This window comes from Triturus cristatus, chromosome 8 (genome assembly GCF_964204655.1).
Source record: "Triturus cristatus chromosome 8, aTriCri1.1, whole genome shotgun sequence".
In the NCBI taxonomy this organism is placed as follows: Eukaryota; Metazoa; Chordata; class Amphibia; order Caudata; family Salamandridae; genus Triturus; species Triturus cristatus.
Window position 1 is genome coordinate 314211622 of NC_140591.1, and position 23769 is coordinate 314235390.

The 23769-nt window shown below is 46.6% G+C and overlaps 1 protein-coding gene across 2 annotated transcripts in view; it reads right to left on the minus strand.

Annotated features, from left to right (window-relative positions):
• SACS (sacsin molecular chaperone) overlaps positions 1 to 23769 on the minus strand; it is a 392226-nt gene that overhangs the window by 135295 nt on the left and 233162 nt on the right. For both annotated transcript variants that reach the window (XM_085621593.1, XM_085621594.1), the window contains exon 5: positions 6322 to 6407. In XM_085621593.1, coding sequence (XP_085477719.1) covers positions 6322 to 6407 — 86 coding nt within the window. The remainder of the gene's footprint in view (positions 1 to 6321; positions 6408 to 23769) is intronic.

A 23769-nucleotide genomic window follows, 5' to 3' on the forward strand; every position in this document is an offset into this window, starting at 1 on the left:
ACGCCTCTTCATCTTGGGCAGGGAAAACAAACATCGATGGCTCACCTCTTTTGTTTCCATTATTTATTTATTTCACACACCCTTAGTGGGTTTGGCTTCGTCCATTAAAGCATTGTGGGAATCGTAGTTCCTAGAGGTGAGTATTGGTTGATTCTTTAGTAAGTTCGATGTTTAAAGACCATCATTAATGCACATTTATTTCCTGTAGTAGGATTGGCAACGCAGGGCAGGCCAAATTTAAGCAGATGAAACACGGTGCTGACAGGAATCGGACCGTCCTTTTCCTCAGCCTTCATTTTTCATCAAGAATGGTGCTCCCTCCCACGGCCAGGCTGCCGTGTCGAATATTTTGTCACCAAAAACGCCCTGAAGCATTGGAGGGGCACTCGACCGTGCCTCAGACCATGGGGTCAATCATTGCCTCGCTGCAGCTTGCCTCGCCATTGCCATCAATATTCCTTAATGCCGACGCGTTTCGAGGCACACCACGCCTCTTCATCTTGGGCAGGGAAAACAAACATCGATGGCTCACCTCTTTTGTTTCCATTATTTATTTATTTCACACACCCTTAGTGGGTTTGGCTTCGTCCATTAAAGCATTGTGGGAATCGTAGTTCCTAGAGGTGAGTATTGGTTGATTCTTTAGTAAGTTCGATGTTTAAAGTCCATCATTAATGCACATTTATTTCCTGTAGTAGGATTGGCAACGCAGGGCAGGCCAAATTTAAGCAGATGAAACACGGTGCTGACAGGAATCGGACCGTCCTTTTCCTCAGCCTTCATTTTTCATCAAGAATGGTGCTCCCTCCCACGGCCAGGCTGCCGTGTCGAATATTTTGTCACCAAAAACGCCCTGAAGCATTGGAGGGGCACTCGACCATGCCTCAGACCATGGGGACAATCATTGCCTCGCTGCAGCTTGCCTCGCCATTGCCATCAATATTCCCTAATGCCGACGCGTTTCGAGGCACACCACGCCTCTTCATCTTGGGCAGGGAAAACAAACATCGATGGCTCACCTCTTTTGTTTCCATTATTTATTTATTTCACACACCCTTAGTGGGTTTGGCTTCGTCCATTAAAGCATTGTGGGAATCGTAGTTCCTAGAGGTGAGTATTGGTTGATTCTTTAGTAAGTTCGATGTTTAAAGTCCATCATTAATGCACATTTATTTCCTGTAGTAGGATTGGCAACGCAGGGCAGGCCAAATTTAAGTAGATGAAACACGGTGCTGACAGGAATCGGACCGTCCTTTTCCTCAGCCTTAATTTTTCATCAAGAATGGTGCTCCCTCCCACGGCCAGGCTGCCGTGTCGAATATTTTGTCACCAAAAACGCCCTGAAGCATTGGAGGGGCACTCGACCGTGCCTCAGACCATGGGGTCAATCATTGCCTCGCTGCAGCTTGCCTCGCCATTGCCATCAATATTCCTTAATGCCGACGCGTTTCGAGGCACACCACGCCTCTTCATCTTGGGCAGGGAAAACAAACATCGATGGCTCACCTCTTTTGTTTCCATTATTTATTTATTTCACACACCCTTAGTGGGTTTGGCTTCATCCATTAAAGCATTGTGGGAATCGTAGTTCCTAGAGGTGAGTATTGGTTGATTCTTTAGTAAGTTCGATGTTTAAAGTCCATCATTAATGCACATTTATTTCCTGTAGTAGGATTGGCAACGCAGGGCAGGCCAAATTTAAGCAGATGAAACACGGTGCTGACAGGAATCGGACCGTCCTTTTCCTCAGCCTTCATTTTTCATCAAGAATGGTGCTCCCTCCCACGGCCAGGCTGCCGTGTCGAATATTTTGTCACCAAAAACGCCCTGAAGCATTGGAGGGGCACTCGACCGTGCCTCAGACCATGGGGTCAATCATTGCCTCGCTGCAGCTTGCCTCGCCATTGCCATCAATATTCCTTAATGCCGACGCGTTTCGAGGCACACCACGCCTCTTCATCTTGGGCAGGGAAAACAAACATCGATGGCTCACCTCTTTTGTTTCCATTATTTATTTATTTCACACACCCTTAGTGGGTTTGGCTTCGTCCATTAAAGCATTGTGGGAATCGTAGTTCCTAGAGGTGAGTATTGGTTGATTCTTTAGTAAGTTCGATGTTTAAAGTCCATCATTAATGCACATTTATTTCCTGTAGTAGGATTGGCAACGCAGGGCAGGCCAAATTTAAGCAGATGAAACACGGTGCTGACAGGAATCGGACCGTCCTTTTCCTCAGCCTTCATTTTTCATCAAGAATGGTGCTCCCTCCCACGGCCAGGCTGCCGTGTCGAATATTTTGTCACCAAAAACGCCCTGAAGCATTGGAGGGGCACTCGACCGTGCCTCAGACCATGGGGTCAATCATTGCCTCGCTGCAGCTTGCCTCGCCATTGCCATCAATATTCCTTAATGCCGACGCGTTTCGAGGCACACCACGCCTCTTCATCTTGGGCAGGGAAAACAAACATCGATGGCTCACCTCTTTTGTTTCCATTATTTATTTATTTCACACACCCTTAGTGGGTTTGGCTTCGTCCATTAAAGCATTGTGGGAATCGTAGTTCCTAGAGGTGAGTATTGGTTGATTCTTTAGTAAGTTCGATGTTTAAAGTCCATCATTAATGCACATTTATTTCCTGTAGTAGGATTGGCAACGCAGGGCAGGCCAAATTTAAGCAGATGAAACACGGTGCTGACAGGAATCGGACCGTCCTTTTCCTCAGCCTTCATTTTTCATCAAGAATGGTGCTCCCTCCCACGGCCAGGCTGCCGTGTTGAATATTTTGTCACCAAAAACGCCCTGAAGCTTTGGAGGGGCACTCAACCGTGCCTCAGACCATGGGGTCAATCATTGCCTCGCTGCAGCTTGCCTCGCCATTGCCATCAATATTCCTTAATGCCGACGCGTTTCGAGGCACACCACGCCTCTTCATCTTGGGCAGGGAAAACAAACATCGATGGCTCACCTCTTTTGTTTCCATTATTTATTTATTTCACACACCCTTAGTGGGTTTGGCTTCGTCCATTAAAGCATTGTGGGAATCGTAGTTCCTAGAGGTGAGTATTGGTTGATTCTTTAGTAAGTTCGATGTTTAAAGTACATCATTAATGCACATTTATTTCCTGTAGTAGGATTGGCAACGCAGGGCAGGCCAAATTTAAGCAGATGAAACACGGTGCTGACAGGAATCGGACCGTCCTTTTCCTCAGCCTTCATTTTTCATCAAGAATGGTGCTCCCTCCCACGGCCAGGCTGCCGTGTCGAATATTTTGTCACCAAAAACGCCCTGAAGCATTGGAGGGGCACTCGACCGTGCCTCAGACCATGGGGTCAATCATTGCCTCGCTGCAGCTTGCCTCGCCATTGCCATCAATATTCCTTAATGCCGACGCGTGTCGAGGCACACCACGCCTCTTCATCTTGGGCAGGGAAAACAAACATCGATGGCTCACCTCTTTTGTTTCCATTATTTATTTATTTCACACACCCTTAGTGGGTTTGGCTTCGTCCATTAAAGCATTGTGGGAATCGTAGTTCCTAGAGGTGAGTATTGGTTGATTCTTTAGTAAGTTCGATGTTTAAAGTCCATCATTAATGCACATTTATTTCCTGTAGTAGGATTGGCAACGCAGGGCAGGCCAAATTTAAGCAGATGAAACACGGTGCTGACAGGAATCGGACCGTCCTTTTCCTCAGCCTTCATTTTTCATCAAGAATGGTGCTCCCTCCCACGGCCAGGCTGCCGTGTCGAATATTTTGTCACCAAAAACGCCCTGAAGCATTGGAGGGGCACTCGACCGTGCCTCAGACCATGGGGTCAATCATTGCCTCGCTGCAGCTTGCCTCGCCATTGCCATCAATATTCCTTAATGCCGACGCGTTTCGAGGCACACCACGCCTCTTCATCTTGGGCAGGGAAAACAAACATCGATGGCTCACCTCTTTTGTTTCCATTATTTATTTATTTCACACACCCTTAGTGGGTTTGGCTTCGTCCATTAAAGCATTGTGGGAATCGTAGTTCCTAGAGGTGAGTATTGGTTGATTCTTTAGTAAGTTCGATGTTTAAAGTCCATCATTAATGCACATTTATTTCCTGTAGTAGGATTGGCAACGCAGGGCAGGCCAAATTTAAGCAGATGAAACACGGTGCTGACAGGAATCGGACCGTCCTTTTCCTCAGCCTTCATTTTTCATCAAGAATGGTGCTCCCTCCCACGGCCAGGCTGCCGTGTCGAATATTTTGTCACCAAAAACGCCCTGAAGCTTTGGAGGGGCACTCGACCGTGCCTCAGACCATGGGGTCAATCATTGCCTCGCTGCAGCTTGCCTCGCCATTGCCATCAATATTCCTTAATGCCGACGCGTTTCGAGGCACACCACGCCTCTTCATCTTGGGCAGGGAAAACAAACATCGATGGCTCACCTCTTTTTTTCCCATTATTTATTTATTTCACACACCCTTAGTGTGTTTGGCTTTGTCCATTAAAGCATTGTGGGAATCGTAGTTCCTAGAGGTGAGTATTGGTTGATTCTTTAGTAAGTTCGATGTTTAAAGTCCATCATTAATGCACATTTATTTCCTGTAGTAGGATTGGCAACGCAGGGCAGGCCAAATTTAAGCAGATGAAACACGGTGCTGACAGGAATCGGACCGTCCTTTTCCTCAGCCTTCATTTTTCATCAAGAATGGTGCTCCCTCCCACGGCCAGGCTGCTGTGTCGAATATTTTGTCACCAAAAACGCCCTGAAGCATTGGAGGGGCACTCGACCGTGCCTCAGACCATGGGGTCAATCATTGCCTCAGCTTGCCTCGCCATTGCCATCAATATTCCTTAATGCCGACGCGTTTCGAGGCAAGGCGTGGCAAGCTGCAGCGAGGCAATGATTGACCCCATGGTCTGAGGCACGGTCGAGTGCCCCTCCAATGCTTCAGGGCGTTTTTGGTGACAAAATCTTAAACATACTCGTAAAACTCTTCATCCTCTTATGCTAGATGGTTTAGATGATCGTACTCGTTTCTTACAATCACCGATTTGGTATAATACTCGTATTAAGATCAAAATTCGGACTCTTTTTTGGAAAGAATGGTTCAATCTTGGTCTTAAATGGACTCATCAACTTTTCATAGGCGATACTTGCATACCCTTCCCTATATTGCAACGGCGTTTTTTCCTTCCCTCTTCATTCCATTCTAAGTATAAATTATTGACCTTAGCTGCCCAAAGTTCCTATGATGAACTCATGACTTCCTCCACACAGATCATTTCTTCTCCTGTTCCAATTTCGTTCTTAAAATCGAGCCCTTCAGCTTCTCAAATTTACAATAAATTGAGACACATTGGTCAAACTCGGGACAAATCTGCAGTTGAAACTAATTGGGAATCCGATTTAAGCACTTCCTTTTCCACGTCAGTATGGGATAACATTTGGACTAAGATAAGGAAGTCTTCTAGGGCAGCAAATACTACGCAAACACTATTTTTCATATATAATAGACTTTTAATTACTCCAGCCAAATTGCATCAGATTAATCCTCTCTCTCCTTCTACTTGTTGGTCATGTCCGGCCCCTGTTGCAGACCTTAACCATATGTTGTTTACTTGCCCGGTTATTCATCAATTTTGGACTAAGGTTTGGCAACAAATCAACAAAATATTTCATGCGCATATCCCCTTTTCTTTCTCTCATATTTTTCTAGGTAGTGTTGCGGAAGTTTGGTCCTCATCCACTTCCCTTAATACCCTCATTATTGACTTACTTATAGCTGTTGCTTTTCAACAGATCACTAAATCGTGGAAAAATGCTTCTAATGTTTCTTTTCAGGCCTGGTGGTATGGCGTTTGTTATAATCATAGGTTAGATAGAGCTTATGTTCACCCGATTACTCTGGCTATTAAACGTGACCTCTTGTGGCTTCCTGTTACCAATTTTCTAGATTTATCTGCTCAATCATTACCGTCTCATGTTCCAGCCATAGAAGAAGTTCCAAACCTCCTTAAATTAAGGTTATTTAAATGTTATTATATTTTATATTTACTCTCAATATATAAGTGAATTTGTAGTAGTGAGTTCATTATGATATACCTGTTCTATTTTGTGCACAATACTTCTCTGTTATATTAATATAGGATATACATATCTTTTTCTTTTTCTCTCCCTCCCCCCTTTCTTCTCCCCCCCTCTCTTTCTTCTTTCTTTATTATATATAGCCTATTTTCTATTTTTATTGCTTCTATATGCTATGTTGTATTATTGATGTATCTTCTACTTATATTCAATAAACTTTCTTTAAACTCAAAAGGGCAATAACGAATACCTTAAGGATTTGTCCCCCTTCTGGATATCTTCTCAATATGTCTTTAAGGAAGTCCACAAGTGGAGGGGTTGTTTGGCCAAATCTGCCTAAAATAAGAAAAGACTCAAATGTTAGCTACGCTAAACCTTTAGAGAAGAAGTGCAAAAAATAAATAACTTTATTATCCTGACGAACAATAAATAACACATCATCCATGATTTGAACTGAAATATTTTATATTAAAGGCGTCAGGTTCTGTTTATTTTTGTTCTTAAGGCTTGCAACACATTTCTATTTTTAGATTATAGAGAGAAACCTATTGATTACATTTTTGAGAATACAGTAAGATTTGTTCAAGACAGTAAAGTGACACAACTTCACAAGTAGATCCCACTACTTGAGATACAGCAAGCCAATATGAAGAAAAAACAATGTAAGACAATCATTGGTGCATCAGTGTTTGGAACATGTCTGCTGATATTTAAGAGCAACAATAGAACTTTAAAGCACATGAAGTGGCCCCACACCCCTCTTAACGAATGATCCTTAGAGGACTCATACCCTTAATTAACGACCTCAGACTGGACAGCTCTACTTCCTCGCAGCGCCCTTGAGTCATATGCTGCCCGGTCATTATATGGATGCATTCCACCACCGCTCTCTCCTCCTCGCTGCACCCTGCCACTCCATAATATCGTTTGACCTCGCCGTGGTATCCCAAACACCCTCCTACCCCAGTTTATTCAAATGTTCCTGTTTAAGATCTGAATATATCGATTTTACTTCTGGCACCTTGTCCGCAATGAGCATGGTCTATCAGACTCAGTCACAAGAAATGTACTATTATCTTCAGACAAGGGCACCACCTACGAGCTAACCTAGTAACTTATTTCTTATGTACACCATTTGCCCCTCTATCTAAAAAAACTTCAACAAAAAGAATGTTAAAAAAAAAACGAAGTGGCACAGGCAATTTCTGAAAAGTTTCCCCACTCAGTAATGTGTGACTGGTAAAGAACGGAGGAGATTTTAAAAACATCTAATATAAATGCAACTCTCAATAGAGATTTTCTGTTTTACTTTGTAATAATCATACTTGGGGAGGCTGGCGAGATGGCCGACCAGCAGCTCTTTCATGGAGCTCCTGGCCCGTGGAACGAATCCTGTAACATCCTGCCACTCTGAGGCTGTGGGGGGCCCAGTAGTGAGCACCACGGCTCACAGATGACGACGAAGCGCAATCGGGACCCTTTCGCAACTGCTATAAGCTCTGGGGCGTCTGCGTGACTCGGTCGCTCGAGCCCAGAAAGCTGAAGGCGTAGATGGCGTCAGGACAGGCTTCCCTACCTCCTTGCAGCTGGGGACTGCAGCTGGAGAAGGAAGTCGGTAGTGCACAGGGGCAGGAGCAGCTTCAATTTGGCTGGCATGGCACCCACCTCGGGGCCTACTGAGCAAGGGGTTGAGCTGCTGCAACTGTGAGCTGGGGCCCGGAGGAACCATGCCGAGGTGGGCTCGGAGGTATGCTCTCAGGAGGCATTCCTTTTCCTCCCTCCTCTCCCAATTCCTCAAGCAAAATGGTGATTCGTTTGCAATAGCAAAGAGGCAAGGATCCGGCGTGGAGGACCTGGAGAGAGGGATTATGAGGTGGCCTATGCAGCCGGTGGCCTGTGGAACTAACAAAAAAGCATAGTGATGGTTCTAGGCAGATAGGGAACCAGTTCCTGCAGTGTTGGGCAGCTGGAGGAGGGTAGCTGTCTAGACCTACGAGGACATTTGTCCATGGGGAAGTCCACTCTCTGAATCCCCCTGCAACTCTATGCTCGGGCTCTGCTGGAGGTGAGCCCGTAGTGATAGCCCTGTTGACGCCCCCCCAGGCCGTGCTTCCCGAGTTGGAGATGGGGACTACCAGGAAGATCTGAAGTGAGCAACTGGGGCCCCTTGATGTGACCTGTGGTTTGCTGGAGCTGCGGACTGGAAGTGCTCCTGGTTTTTGGTGATACTGCGGATCCTGGCTGACGAGTGAGATGAGGGGCTGGACCCTACCAGTTGTTGTCCTGTACATATTCACGTTTACATATCAATTGTTTTTTTAAAAGAACTTAGCCTCGACACTTACTTGCAGTATTTAGATACAAGATTGAGAACACGTAGGATGAACAGACATTGTCTAGCTTTTTCAGATGATCAAATAGCTGCCATTCTATCAGGTCCTTCACTCTTCCCCGATGCACCATTGACGAACACATCGGCCAGGGAGGAATGGGAAAAATTGAGCACAATTAAGAAGAAACAAGTGAGGACAGCCCTCCATGAGGCGTTAATGACAGAATATCTGAGAGCAGGAGCAGCCCCAGCAGATTTGTTGGTTCGGATTGAACCCAGAATCTTCCTTGAGGACAAGCAGTCCTGGGTCGATTGGAGTTATATTGCCAATAAGTGTACACAGGACTGGCTGATCCTCATTATTAACACGGCCAAGAGGCTCAGTGAAGAGCTCCTGAAGGAAATTGTTGAGTTGGAGGAGAGTATCAAAAGAGATACCACGCTTACTGACACAAAAGAGCAGCTGGCTAGGATCCAAGAGGACCTTTCTGATAATAAAAACTATATGATTAATCAGAAAATAAAAGGTCTGAAACGTAATTTAGAGCGATTTACCAACGCTTGGGCTTTTCCCTGCACTAAGGATAGCTATTATCAACCAGGGAGTGAACAAAGACAACGAGGCGGCCCAATAAGGGGAGGGAGACAACCAGTCAGACGTACACCATACAACTGGACGTTTGACAGTACTTCTAATGAAGAAGAAGAGGTAGGAGCTCAACCAGACAAGATTAACAGAGTCCGATTTAATCCCCAAGAGAGGTCCAACGAAGATTTAGGAGCATTGTTACGCTCTTTTTTAGGACAAAGCCAGAGAGGCTACAGAGGGGGAGGCCAGAGAGGCAGAGGACAGTCCCGACAGAATCAGGATCAAACATGGCAGAATTTTTCGCCACGAATAACCCGCAGTCGGGGGAGGAACCAGTCGTGAATAATATTGTGGTGAATTTATCTGACCACTTGCTTTCATCAAGTGAACTATGTGTCCTTAATAAAGGCTTGGGATTTGTTCCTACCCCCACGCATGATTCTTTTAAGTGTTGCATTGAACTTCAAGAAACCATGAGGAAAATTAAACTCAAGAAGTTCTTTGCGAACAAGACACAGGATACTCCGTCACTTTTCTGTACTAACTTACATCGACCCTCACGATTTTGTCCGCCACCTTCATCATTTGGCCCTGAAGTCTTTGTTTTCGAACAAAGAGTTTTTGAGGAGATTAACTCCTTAGAACAGACTACCCAGTCTCGAATTTATAAGAACATGAATAGCGAGGATTGACGAACTATTAGAAATTTACAGGAGAACCCCCTTATCACTATAAAATCAGCGGACAAAGGTGGGGCAGTGGTGATTATGAACACCACAGACTATGAGAATTAAGTCATGAGCTTGCTAGGCCAACGTGAGAACTATCGCCCCCTTCCAACTGACCCAGTCAATGATTTAAAGGAGTTGATAAAACAGACTGTGGGCGAGGCTAAAGAGAGAAAATGGATCACTGTTAAGGAAACGGAATTTTTGGTGAATCTGAAACCTAGAACCCCGGCGTTCTACATATTACCAAAAATACATAAGGCCATTCGGCCTCCGCCAGGACGTCCGATAGTCTCGGGTGTTCTATCAGTTCTGGAGCCACTATCTCAATTTGCCGATTTCTTTTTAAGAGAGTCGGTCATAAAACAACCCTCATATGTCCAGGACACCAGGGATGTCTTAAACATATTAGAGGACACACAATTTGACTCCACCTGTGAGTTTCTGGTGACGATTGATATCGGGTCACTGTACACTTGTATACCCCAAGATGCCACGTTGGTGGCAGCGGCGCGCGCTCTTGGGGAGCAAGAATGGTTCTACGATGCCCCTCAATCCTTTGTGTTACAGTGTATCGAGATAGCTTTAACAAGAAACTATTTTAGCTATAAAGATACCTTGTACCTATAAGTGTCAGGCACTTCGATGGACGCGACCTTCGCGCCCAGTCTGGCCTGTATCTACGTGGGTCAGTTCGAGGAACATTGCATTTATCATCTGTCGAATCCCTTCCAGAGGAACATCCACCTCTGGAAGCGGTATATAGATGATGTGTTATGCATTTGGTCAGGAACAGAAGAAGGGTTACTTGAATTTTTGAATTGGCTGAATACCTTAGATCAGTGTCTCAGGTTCACGTGGTCATTTAGTAACCAGAAAGCAGTCTACTTGGATTTGGACAGAAATATTAACAATGATAAACTTTGCACCACTGTACACATAAAGAAACTGATAGGAACTCGCTCCTACATTATCAATTCTTCGATCCACGATCTTTGAGAACCAATTTACCGGTAGGGCAGTTTCTTAGGTACCGTAGGAATTGTTTATCCACACAGGACTTTGTCCAGCAATCAGAAGTACTATGTGAAAAATTGATGGGAAAAAAATATCCTAGGAAAATGGTTAAGAATGCTAATAAAGAGCTTTTAATACTCCAAGGAGTGCATTGTTGGAGAAAAATATAAGATTCAAAACAGAGTGTCTTCCAGTAGTTATGACTTTTGACCCTTTGGCAAGTAAGATTCGACAGGCCATACGTATACACTGGGCATTGCTGTCCACTAAGGACTTTAAAATGCCCCAACCAAGATTCGCTTTCAGAAGGGCTTGCAACTTAAAAGTTAAGTTGGTACATTCTCGCCCCAGACCAGGTTCTAGAGACTCTACTCTCCCTGCAGGACATTACCCGTGCGGGTCTTGTTCTGTATGGGATTTAACAGTAAGGACAAAGGAAGTGAAGTTACTTGATGGGGCGCAATGGTATCTGAAAAAATTCACCAATTGCAACACAGTGAATGTGATTTATCGCCTCACCTGTTCTTGCGGACTACACTATATAGGGTTAACCTCTAGAAAAATCAAGATCCGTATTCAGGAACACCTCAGCACTATTAGAGCAGGAAATCTCACAACCAGACTTTTGCAACATTTTAAAAATGCAAGTCACGATGCAAGATCATTGACTTGGGTTGTTCTGGAAAAAGTGGTGGGTTACACCTTCAATATTGACAAACAGTTATCCAAAAGGGAAGCCCGTTGGATTTTTCCAGAGACAGCTGATCAAATCGGTTTGAACAAGAATATTGAGTGGAATAGGGTCAGCTTATGATGTAATATATCAGAGCTCTGATATACATTCTGTATAGCTGCTCTCTTTGTGCCAGGCATGGATGGTCCCACAGATGATACACTACTTCATAATATATGCTGTGGGTAGCCATGTATATGATGACAAAGGGTTATGGATCCAATGGCATTATATGCAGAGTCGTATGTATTTTCTATTTATGGTGTCTTTTAGTTAAACGTACTGGATACAAAATGACTGAGTCTCAGTCTTAGAATGCTGATTTTGTTTTACTTTCTGCCAAAAGTATGCATATATTACTGTTGATCAAAGAAATACATGTTTTTGCTTCAGGTTTTAAAGAATTTGCCTATTACAAAATGGTGCCCCCACTAGGATGCCGGTCATGTGACGCAAGTCCGTAGTGCCCTCCTTTGTTCACTTCCGTGTTATTTTTAACGAGGAGGCACAACCGTTTGCCGATCAAGGCAACGCTCGTCTGATGGCAATTACGGTAAGATCTTCAGTCGACTGCTGAATTTAGATTCAGCCGCTAGTTGCAGGGACTGGGACATGAGTACATTCACCCTGGTGTTGAACGGGTGTTTTTATCTTTGTCAGCTGAATGACAGGTGAAACGAGATATGGAGGAACTTGAGCAGTTCTTTGGTTTAAAAACAATCAGTATCAATTACGATCTAAAATTAGTTACATGAGATTGCGAGTGAGACAAAGGATGGTAAAAGTAACTTGCTGAAGCAGAACTTGCAATTGGGGTCGTTTATAATTGATGAGGGGCGCCCAATAATAATGATTGTGTCGGACAAAGGTATTAAAGTGTGTTTATTGTCTTTTCAGAACGTGGATAACATTAGTATCCTTCTTGAGAAACAGGGCTACTATTAACACATAGTCCCTGTGTGACGTGGTGTCTAGCTGGTACGAGGGGCCTTGGCTATCACCGGGTAAATATGGTATGGGCTGCGGCCCTTAAATCAATATAGGACCATTGGAGTAAGTTGAATTTTTGTCTGACTGGCTGTGCTTTTAATCAACCTTCTCTCTGTTTAAACAGTCACCGTGTGTTTGGAATAAGGGTCCAGAAAGTGTGGACAGTGTCCCCGTGCCCTGAAGAAATTGCCACTACAAGGTACAGGCAATGAAACATGTTGGCCCAGCATTATATGGTCTGCACACATGCAGTTGGTTTTTATTTTGAATAAGCCCACGAGTCATTAATAAAAGTATCCCGTTGGTGACAGTGGGGCTTATCTCAATTTGGTGGTGTGCACGTGAGGTGCTATCTTGTGTTTTTCAAATTTTTTCCCAACATTTTTTAAAATCAGATTGATGTACCTTCTCACGGTATACACCTGTTATAGTACAGGGGACTTTATTTGAACACGATGACTGGTGACTCAGAGGTTGGTTAGTTTGGGGATTTTTTTAAATGTGAAAAATAAAAAGAAGTAAAAATGAGAGGGCTAGTATGAGTAGGGACAACACATACACTATATATAGAATTGTTGTGAAAGGAGAAAGTAAACTCCCATTTCTACTCAGAAAGGAAAGTAAATTAAATTAATTGCCCGACCGTATCAGGTCTTGTTGTTGTTGTTGTTGTCACATACACACCTGGGTGCTGTTGGGCAGTGTGGAAATGCACACAGCGTGAGGGGACTGAACACCTTTGTCAAACGATACAGAGTGAAAGCCTATTTGCGAAGGCTGGGAGTACATATCGCAATGATTCAGGAAATGCATCTGACAGAGAGGGAGGCACAGAAATTGCATAATAAATGAAGGGGCCAGCTTTACTCCTCTAGTTATTCTAGTAATTCCAGGGAAGTCTCAAACTGAATGGCCCCTAATGACCCATTCCAACTACGCAGTTTCACAGCTGATATAGAGGGGATATATGTTTTGGTGTATGGTAAGTTGGACGGGGTGGAAATATGTTTACTCAATATATATGCACCTAATGTGGATGATGGGGAGTTCTACTGTACACTGGAAATTGAATTGCTTCTGTACGTCGGGATGCCCATCATTTGGGCGGGTGACTTTAACTGTGTGCTTGATGGCCTTCTAGACAAACACTCCACTCCCAGACTTGGGACTAAGCCTAGCATGACAGCTAAGAGATGTTGACCGACTGAATTGCAAAGACATTTGAAGGGACCTTCATCCAACTGTTGGAGAGTTTTCTTGTTTTACCCCCACACATGGCACGTTCAGCCGATTGGATAAGTTTCTAGTTTCAGACGATGGTGTTATAAATATACAGGGGGCTTGGTACTTGGTGCTCTTCCTATCAAATCACACGCCATTACTGTAAGAATACGAGTTGGGGAGACAATGCCCTAAAAGAACAAGTTACTTACCTTTGGTAACAATGTATCTGTAAGAGACATATATTAGTTATAGATTCCTTACCTTAGAAATACCCCCAGGTGTCGGACTGGATCCAGAGATATTTTTTCTTAGCAGTACCCCTGCACGTCAGTAGGTGGCGTCGGTCAACTCCGCGTCCGTCGTCGGCAGCGTGGTCACTGGGATGACGTCGCGGTGTCTACTTAGACGCCGCCCCTATGCGCTGACGTCAGTTCTAACACGACTTTCCACACCAGAAGCATAGAGCCATGCAAGACACTGACCAGTGGTGCACCAAACTAGGGCCCTGTAAGGGAGTCCCTATCCCTAGAAGTCAGTTTACAGAACAGGGAGGATGGGTGGGGCGGTAGGAATCTATAACTAATATATGTCTCTTATAGATACATTGTTACCGAAAGAGACTATTATAGATTCCTTACCTTAGAATAGATACCCCAGCAATACCAACCCCGGAGGTGGGTCTGCGAACTAAGTTCATACCAGGAAGTCCTGGAGAACAGAGCGGCCGAAAAAGCTGTCTCTCCGGACTTGGCTGTCCAGACAGTAATGCTTTGTAAACGTGTGTAAAGATGCCCATGTGGCTGCTTGGAAGATGTCAACCAGCGGAACTCCACATCCCAAAGGAGTAGTGGCTGCCGTCGCCCTGGTAGAGTGGGTGCACAGTCCTACTGGAGGTTCCTTTTTAGCCAAAGAATAGCAGATCTTAATGCGTAGGACAATCCATTGAGAGATGGTACGTTTGTGCACTGCCCGGCCTTTCTTGGCACCCACATAACCCACAAAGAGTTGATCATCCAACCGGAAAACTTTAGTGCGGTCAAGGTAGAAGGACAGCGCATGTTTTGGGTCCAGACTGTGGAAGGGTGCAGAGGTGGAAAGAAGGTGGGCAATGTGATGGTCTGACCTATGTGGAAAGAGGTAACCACTTTGGGCAGAAAAGAAGGCCTAGTACAAAGAACCACTTTGTCCGGATGGACAGCAAGAAAGGGAGGTTTGGAAGATAAAGCCTGAAGCTCACTCACCCTGCGAGCAGAGGTGAGGGCAAGCAAGAAAGCAGTCTTCAAAGTAAGGAAACGAAGAGGACAATTATGTAGTGGCTCAAAAGGGAACACACATAAGATAAGTGAGGACAAGATTCAAGTCCCACTGGGGCATTATGAAAGGAGAAGGAGGAAAGAGATGAGTTATACCCTTCAGAAATCTGTTACCAATCAGGGACTTGAAAAGAGAAGGCTGATCAGGAAGGCGTAGAAAGGCCGAAATGACCGAAAGATAGCCTTTAAGAGTGCCGGGAGCAGAGCCCTGCTAGGCCAAAGAAAGAAAGAAGAGGAGAACCTCTGAAAGAGGGGCAGAAAGGGGATCCATAGCTATTGCTGTGCACCATGCCACAAATTTGTTCCATCTACAGGCATATACCGTTTTAGTGGAGGGACGCCTGGCTGCCAAGATGACGTTACAGACTTCGGTAGGAAGGTCGAAAGCTGTCAACTGTCGCCGCTCAATCTCCACGCAAGGAGGTGGAGGCTGGACAGGTTTGGGTGGAGGACTGTCCCCTGCTGCTGCTACAGAAGATCCTCCCGAAGAGGCAGTCTGACTGGAGTATCGATGGCCATGCTCCAGAGCTCGGGGTACCAGACTCTTCGTGCCCAGTCCGGAGCCAAAAGAATGACTTTGGCCCGGTCGCAATTGATCTTCTTCAGCACTCTGGGCAGAAGTGGTACAGGCGGAAAGGCCTACAGGAGGCTGCAATTCCATTCGTGTCAAAAGGCGTCGCCGAGTTAGTGCCGCCTTGGAAACTCCAATGTGCAGAACTGCTGACATTGCGCTTTCTCTTCGGTGGGTATTTGATCTAACCAAGGTGGGAGATGACAGCCTGGGGCGACCCCGACTTCAACAGTCAGTCGTCGAGATAGGGGAAGACTGTAACCTCTGATCTGCGCAGATGAGCTGCGACCACCGCCATCGCTTTCAAGAACACCTGAGGCGCGCTGGTAAGGCCAAAGGGGAGCATGGTAAACTGAAAATGATCGCGGCCTATCGTGAACCGTAGGTAATGCCTGTGGGCAGGTAAGAAGGGGAAGTGAAAATAAGCGTCCTGCAAGTCCAACACTACCATCCAGTCTCCAGGTTCGAGGGCAGACAAGACCTGAGCCAAGGTTAACATTCTGAACTTCTCCTCCCGGAGGAAGCCATTGACGTCCCTGAGGTCTAACATAGGATGCAGGTCTTTGTCCTTCTTGGGTACCAGGAAGTAGTGGGAGTAACAACCACGACCTACTTCTGGCACAGGGACTCATTCGATAGCTCCCTTGGCCTTGAGAGCTGTAACTTCCTGGCGGAGAAGGGCCAAGCGATCCTCCGACATGCGATGTGTGGATTGGACATCACTAGAGAAGCCAGATGTTCGCAGCCAGGTGTAGCGCCTCAGGGCTACCTACGTGGAAACCGTCCTACCCTGCGAGTCGGCCGCATCTAGCCCACGCCGGATGGTGAACCTATCTGCGTCTCAACCCTCAGCAACAGCACGTGTGAGCATGGTCCTGGCCTCCTCCGGGCACTGTGGCAGAAATTGCGCAACCGTATCCCACACCGTGTGTGTATAACGGCCCAAAAGACATGTGGTGTTCGCCGACCACAGTCCTATGCTGGCGGAAGAAAACATCTTCTTCCCAAGATGGTCCAGCTTCTTAGATTCCCTATCTGGGAGAGCAGTAGGGAATGCACCTTTTGAGGATGAGGATTGTACCACCAAGCTTTCAGGGGTAGGGTGTTGGGAGAGGAAAAGTGGGTCACCTGGGACCGGGCAGTGGGGTTGGGCAATCATCATGTCCACAGGAGCCCCTGTGCTGGGCTTTGACCAAGTGCCCAGAAGGAAGTCAGTGAGGGACTCATTACAAGGTAGCAGGGGCTCCGAAGAGGCTGCTGCCAGCTGAAGCACCTCAGTCAGGAGGTTAGTCCTGGCAGCCACCGTAGGAAGCTCGAGGCCCAAGGCCCCAGCCGCAACACCACAGCATAGGAAGCCCCCTCCTCCGCAGCCACGGTAGGGGGAGAAAACATATCAAGGCCTGAGGAGGTATCCAGACCACTGGCATTACCCAACTCCTCTTGCCAGTCTGGCTCCTCAAGTTGGTCTGCTAGACGGTCATCAGACCCCTCCCAGTCCTCCTCACCCTCTTCTGGCTGCCACTCAGGGCGGGAACACCAGGGACGAACAGTGGTACAAAAGTACCCTCCGGCACATGTACCGACGTCGGTCTGGCGCCGTGTCCAAGTCGGGGGTGAGGCTGGGGGTCGACACTGGTCGTCACGGGAATCGTGCCGGGGAAGGTACTGTGAGGTCGACCGGCGCCGATCTGGATCCAGACCTGTATCCTTGGGGACCCTGCGGTGCCGAGGCCAGAGCCGCCAGCATCGAAGGCCCAGGGCCCCCAGCCGGGTCCGTTGGGGCCGAAGGCACGCCTGTGGAGTCAGGCTGCCCAAAGATGCTGTGCAGCGCTTTGTAAAAGGCACGAAGCTGGTCAGGGGACGCTCTGGCTCCTGGAAAAGGAGGGAAGCAGGGAGCCGTCCCAACGGGCTCTGAAGGAGCCGGGGAGCAACGGTGCTCCAGGTACCGCGTCGGCCGACGGATGGGGGAAAGCAAAGAGCGATGATGCTTCTTCGCCTTCTTCTTGTGCTGCGACTTACATGAGGAGTGCAAAGACTTCGAGGACGAATGGTGGTGACTCCGCAACCGGTCCCGTGACCTTCCCCTCTAACGGCGCGGAGCGGACTGCCGGGCCTCCAAAAGCTTATGGGACTGCTCCCACAAAGACTTCAGGTAGAGGGCCCGGCAGTCGGAGCACGACTTCGGGTCGTGGTCACACTCCAGGCACCAGAGACACACAAGCTGCAGATCGGTGAATTATATCAACTGGTGAAAGGAGTCACAAGGCTTGAAACTCGGCCGACGGCTGGACATCCCTCATGCACCAAGAGTCGAAGAACCAAAAAGATGTCAACAAAAGTCAAAAAAGGGTTAGTCAAAAAGTGACTAAGGGGCACGCTCTCTCTGGATCTATGCTGACTGGCTCGGAAAAAGAATGAACTGACGTCAGCGCGCAGGGTCGGTGCATAAGTAGACACCGCAACGTCATCCCGGCAACCACGAAGCTGACGACAGACGCGGAGTCGACCGACACCACCTACCGACGCACAGGGGTACTGTTCAGAAAAAAGTTCTCCGGATCCAGTCCGACTCCTGGGTGTAGTTCTAAGGTAAGGAATCTATAACTAATAGTCTCTTTCAGATTACCTCTGTGGCGGCTTCGGCCAGAGGTGCAGAAGAACCCACTTTATAAGGAAGACAGTCCTACAGGGGTATTTTGAAGCCATCTGGAATGCGACAACATGGGGGGGGTGGAGTGGGGCGCCCTGAAGGTGGTGGTGAGGGGGAAGAGCCTTTCTAAGATCTATGGTGCTAGACAGAGACTGGAAAAGGACCTCGTGCAGGATGAAGTGATATTGACCCAGCTCCAACAACAGGTGAAGGACCAGCTGCCAACGGATGGGGCACTACTAATGGCGTAGTGCAGGGTAGCAAACATATGGAACAGATTGGACTGCTACACGAGGCGAGAGAATAGAGAATCATAGAGAAGGGGACATATCAGAGTGACTTCTGGTGTGGCTGCTCAAAAGAGAGACACCTGTGTTGATTCTATCCTTGGTCTGAGAAGACGGAACTTCCGTAGCAGACTATATTGGTATACATGAATTATTACGCGATCACCTTGCAGGGTACACGGGACGTCCACGGTGGACACAGTCAATGGGATGTGGGCCTTTCTAGAGCAAGTTATTGTGCCCCGGCCCCTGCCCAGAGGAAGGAATTGGAGGAGGAGCTTTGGACAGAAAATCTACAAACAGGCATATGCGACATGACCCATGGGAACTGCCCAGGTCCTGATGGTCTACTGTTGGAGTAGTATCATGCTTACTCTGATTTACTGATCCCCAAGCTCCGGGAGACACTTCTAGGGGCCAAACGACGAGGTACACTACCACTGCCTATGCGTGAGGCCCTTATTATGATGCACCCTAAGCCAGACTAGGACCCGAAAGATCTGAGGTCCTACATGCCACTGTCTATGCTGAATGTGGATACAAAGATACTTTTGAAAGTGCTGGTGAATGGGATTGCATTGTGTAGTGATGCACCTGTGGGTGACGACCAATGTGGTTTTATGCCGGGAACGGGTACTCATTTGAACATCCAGTGCCTGTTTCACGTGAAGCTCTTGATTTAGGGGATGGACATGGAGTCGTCCCTTGTGGCACTGGATATCGAAAAGGCTTTTGACACCCTGGGATGGGAGTGCCTCTAGGAGGTGTTGCAGCGTATGGGAATGGAACTGGGTTTCTTATCCTGGGTGCAACTGTTGTATACAGCACCCACTACGAGGGTACGGACATTTTCCACATAGGAATGGGAGCAAGCTCGGGCTGCCCCCTGTCCTTGCTCCTCTTCGCCTTGGTCATGGAGCCACTGGAGATCTGCCTGAGACAGGAACTTAGAAATTGGGGAGTGTGTGTCGGGGATACTATCCATATTGGGCAAATGTATGACGACGATACCCTCATATACCCGGTCAGAGGACTCGATGCAGATGCTATTGGGAATAATAGAGGACTTTAGGTGGGCACCCGAATTGCATGTCAACTGGCATAAGACAACCTTCTTTACCTTAGAAGGCTTGGTGGTGTGGCCGTGGACTGACCTCCCAGAGGTGGGATTACCCTGGGAAACTGAGAAGTTTCAATATGTGGGCATACAGGTAGCTCGTGACCTGGCCTACAATATGACCTCAATATGGGCGGGGTAGTAGACAATTTAAGTGCATCCATACAGTTTTGGAACATGCTGCCGGTTTCAGTGATGGGCAGGGTTGTCTTGAGTAAAATGTTGCTACTGCTCCGGTGTGCCTCCATGATGCGGAATTTCCTCTGTGATCTACCGAATTTCCTGTTCACAAAACTCAATAGCCTCCTGGGGTCATTGGTGTGAGAGGGTAAGAAAAGCAGAGTCAGACTGGATATCCTAAAACTGGATCCTCTGACGGGCAGGTTGGTGCTCCCAATTCTGCAGTTGTATCACATGGCCGGGCTCCTTTTTTAACACTATACTGGAATGGACTTAGCATAAGTAGGCCAAAAATCACCATATAACACACCACTCAAAACAGAGCGTACACAATGTATAAGGAAGAGAAAATATTGATTTTTAAGGAAAAATTCCAAACTGCCAATTATCTATAGATGCCATCTTGCTTAAGCAATGAATTCCTTTAGCATGTCTAGATATTAAAATCTAGTACATGGTGCTATTGTAAACAGGGGTGGGCGAAGAGTTTTTCTCTCACGTGGCTCGCAAACATTAAGTTGGCGAGCACGGAAGAGAGAAATTGCGCGCTAGACCACCTCCTAGAGAGATTTATGAACACGGGCAGTTGCTGCAGGTCACTACCACTCGCATTGAGAAAGCTGCCGCTCACGTTGAGAAATCTACTCAAGAGGCAGAAAAAAGCAGTGCCCTCTGGTGCTCCGCGTGATGCCTCTTGCGCTGTTTTTACAGCGCAGGAGAAACACTTGGCGCAAATATTCTGCGAAAACTGTGCGCTGTACCAGACTCCGCTGCTCGCAGAGCTCGGTGTAGCACAGCAGAGTTTTTTGCCCACTTTGCGGAGTACCGCGTAACGTGACTCCACGATCTCCACCCAGGACTAATTGTAAATCACACCATACCTCCCACAAAGATTTTATGTGATGTTTCAGCAAAATGTTAAAGTTACACACTTGCATAAATGAGAACAGAACATTCTAATTTGTAACTCAGCATTTTTCCTAACCTTTGTTAACTGGGCCTTGGTGATTATCACCTTATTTACTCCTGTGACTAGATATCAGAGACGAACAAATGTGTGTTATCAGGTGTCCAGGCTATCACTTTCAATTTCTGATGTCAAAGAAATATGAATGTTCTGAAGCAACAGAAGCTGATGAAAATTCAAATCAGCACTACTTAGGGCAGTGACAAATCTCGAGCTGTCTCCTCCGGGACCTGGAGGGCATTGGTCAGATTGCCTTGATACTGGGCCCAATGGACCTTCAGATTCCATTGCAGGTACGCATGTGCCACCTGGTATGCTGACGAGGAGGATAAATGAAGATAAGAGGCCAAGAAATCTCAGAGCCACTGATCCAGGACTAAATCTGAAACATCAGGATCATAGCTCGAATCTCCTGGGCTCGTTGCAGCAAAAGGAAAGACGTGAACTCCACTGTGCTAATATTGCCTCAATGAATGGAAGCTTCTACGAGGGATTCAGGTAGGGCCTCTGCTCATTGATAGTGAATGTCAAGAGGTGCATCTCCATCTGGAGGTGGTCCACAACAGACTGAGTAGATCGCTCCTTCAATAGCCAGTCTCCAGATATGGGAACACTGGTACCCCGATCTTTGAAGATGGGCAGGGACCACTGCCATCACTTTTGTGAACACCAGAGGGAGCTGGTGAGGCCGAATGGGAGCACAGCAAACTGAACATACTCCTCAGCTACCTTAAATCGCTGATCACATCGGTGAGACAGCAGAACAAGTATATGAAAATACACTACCTTCCAGGTCCAAGGACACCATCCAATCACACTGGTCCAAAGCAGACAAGACATGGCCCTGTGTGAGCATTGTGATTTGTACTTCTGCAGGAAGCCATTTTGAAGGTCAAGTTCTGAGGCCCCCATCCTTCTTCGGAATGGGGAAATAACAAGAGTAACAACCCTCTCCTCTTTCTGAATTCGGCACCTTCTCAATGACGCCCTTGGACAGCAACAGCTGCACATCCTGTAACAGAATGGACAGGTACTTGGCTGAAATTCGCCCTGGTGTGAGAGGAACAGTGAGTGGGACAGAGAGGAAAGGCAGGGTTTTGCCTTTTTGAGCAATCTGTAAGACCCACTGTCTGACGTGATGGATCATTAACCTGTAGGGAAATGTTGAATCCTGCCGCCCACTAGTTGGGTAAGAACTACTAAGGCAAACTGAAGTTGTTTGGCCCTGCGTGCCTGCACGTTGCTTGCCGGGCCCATGTCCACAGCCTCAAAAGGACTGGGGTGTCTACTGCATCACTCGTTGTGAGGTCTGTCTCTAATTATATGCCATACCTCTGGAATAGCCTCTAAACTGTCAGAATTGATGTGGAAACTGTTTGGCAGGGCTCAACAGCCCCAAGGAGTGCACTATATTTCTGATGTCTTTGAAGCATTTTAACACAGAATCTGCCTTCTCACCAAACAGAAGGGAGCCATCAAAAGGCATAACTATGAAGGAGACCTGCACATTACCAGAGAATCCTATTGATAAAATCCACAAGTGTCCATGAGGGACAACACTAGTACTGACTGTCCTCCACAGGCAATTGGGAGTATCCAGGCCTGCGTAAATAACATACTTGGCAGCATCTTGTCCATCAAGAATCACCTGAGCCAAAGAGGCCCTAAGTTCTTATAGGACTGCTGGCAAGATTTTGCTGGATTTGTCCCAAAGGTCAAGTGTATAGAGACCCAGCAGACAAAAAGCATTTACAGACGCATGGCCAAAACAGACGCATGGCCAACCACTGGTGCTGCAAAATTCTTCCACAGCAAATAGTGAAGCAGGGAATTCAAATAACACCCTTTTGGACATGGGCCTCTCTCCAGGTTCACCCCCAAACTTTTGTCTTCACTCTTTCTGTTGGCTGAATTTGTGTGCTGTTGGCATTTAGGACTCTGCACACTTTACCACTGCTAACCAGTGCTTGTGTTCTCTCCTTTAAACATGGTAAAATTGGCTTACACCGAAATGACATATTTAATTTACTTATAAGTACCTAGTAAAGTGGTACTCCAGGTACAGAGGGCCTGTAGGGTAAATGCTGCTAGTGGGCTCACAGCACTGATTGTGCCACCCACTTAAGTAGCCCTTTAGAACATGTCTCAGGCCTTCTATTGCACTCTGTGTGTGCAATTTTAAACTGCAATCTTTACCTGGTAAAATAAACTTTTTGCCAGGCCTGAACCTTCCTTTTTAATACATATAAGTCACCCCTACGGTAGGCACTAAACAGCCCAAAGGATTGGGTGCAGTGTATTTAACATGTTGGATATGTACTTTTAAGTGTTATATGCCAGGAAGTGCAAAACTCAGAAATGAATTGTTCACTGTATAGAGGACTACATCTCCCATAGGACAACACTGGGTTACCTTAATACATTTATTAAGTGATAACCTTTGTCTGGGAGCACTTAGTAATGTTATATTTGGTGTCTGTGGAATTGTAATTTAAATCCTTCTTTCATTGTAAAGTCAGATTTTAAGTCACAATTCTAAAAATGCCACTTTTACAAAGTTAGCATTTTCTTGACCTAGTCATTTGGTGCTTACAGTTCCTGTGTCTCATGACTAGGTGCGGTTTGCTGCTGGCCTTTGTGAATTCCACCCCACGGCCACACAACAGAGGGCCTGGTTGTTGGCAGGATTACCCATATTGACTTGATGAGAGGGGCGGAGCTGTCACCCATCACAAATGCCTCAGCTCACGCACAAAAGACTTCACATTAACCTACTGTCAATCAATCAATCAGGGAATTGTAAGCGCGCTACTCACCCGTGAGGGTCTCAAGGCACTGTGACTGTGGATTGACCAGGACCCAGACAGGAAGGCAGTAAATTCCAAACACCTCTGTCGGGGGGAAACTCTAGATGATTCCCATATTTCAAAGCCAGCACCTAGTATAACAAGCATTTGCAATGCAATAGGTCTCGCATTACTGATAGTTTGAGGTATTGCC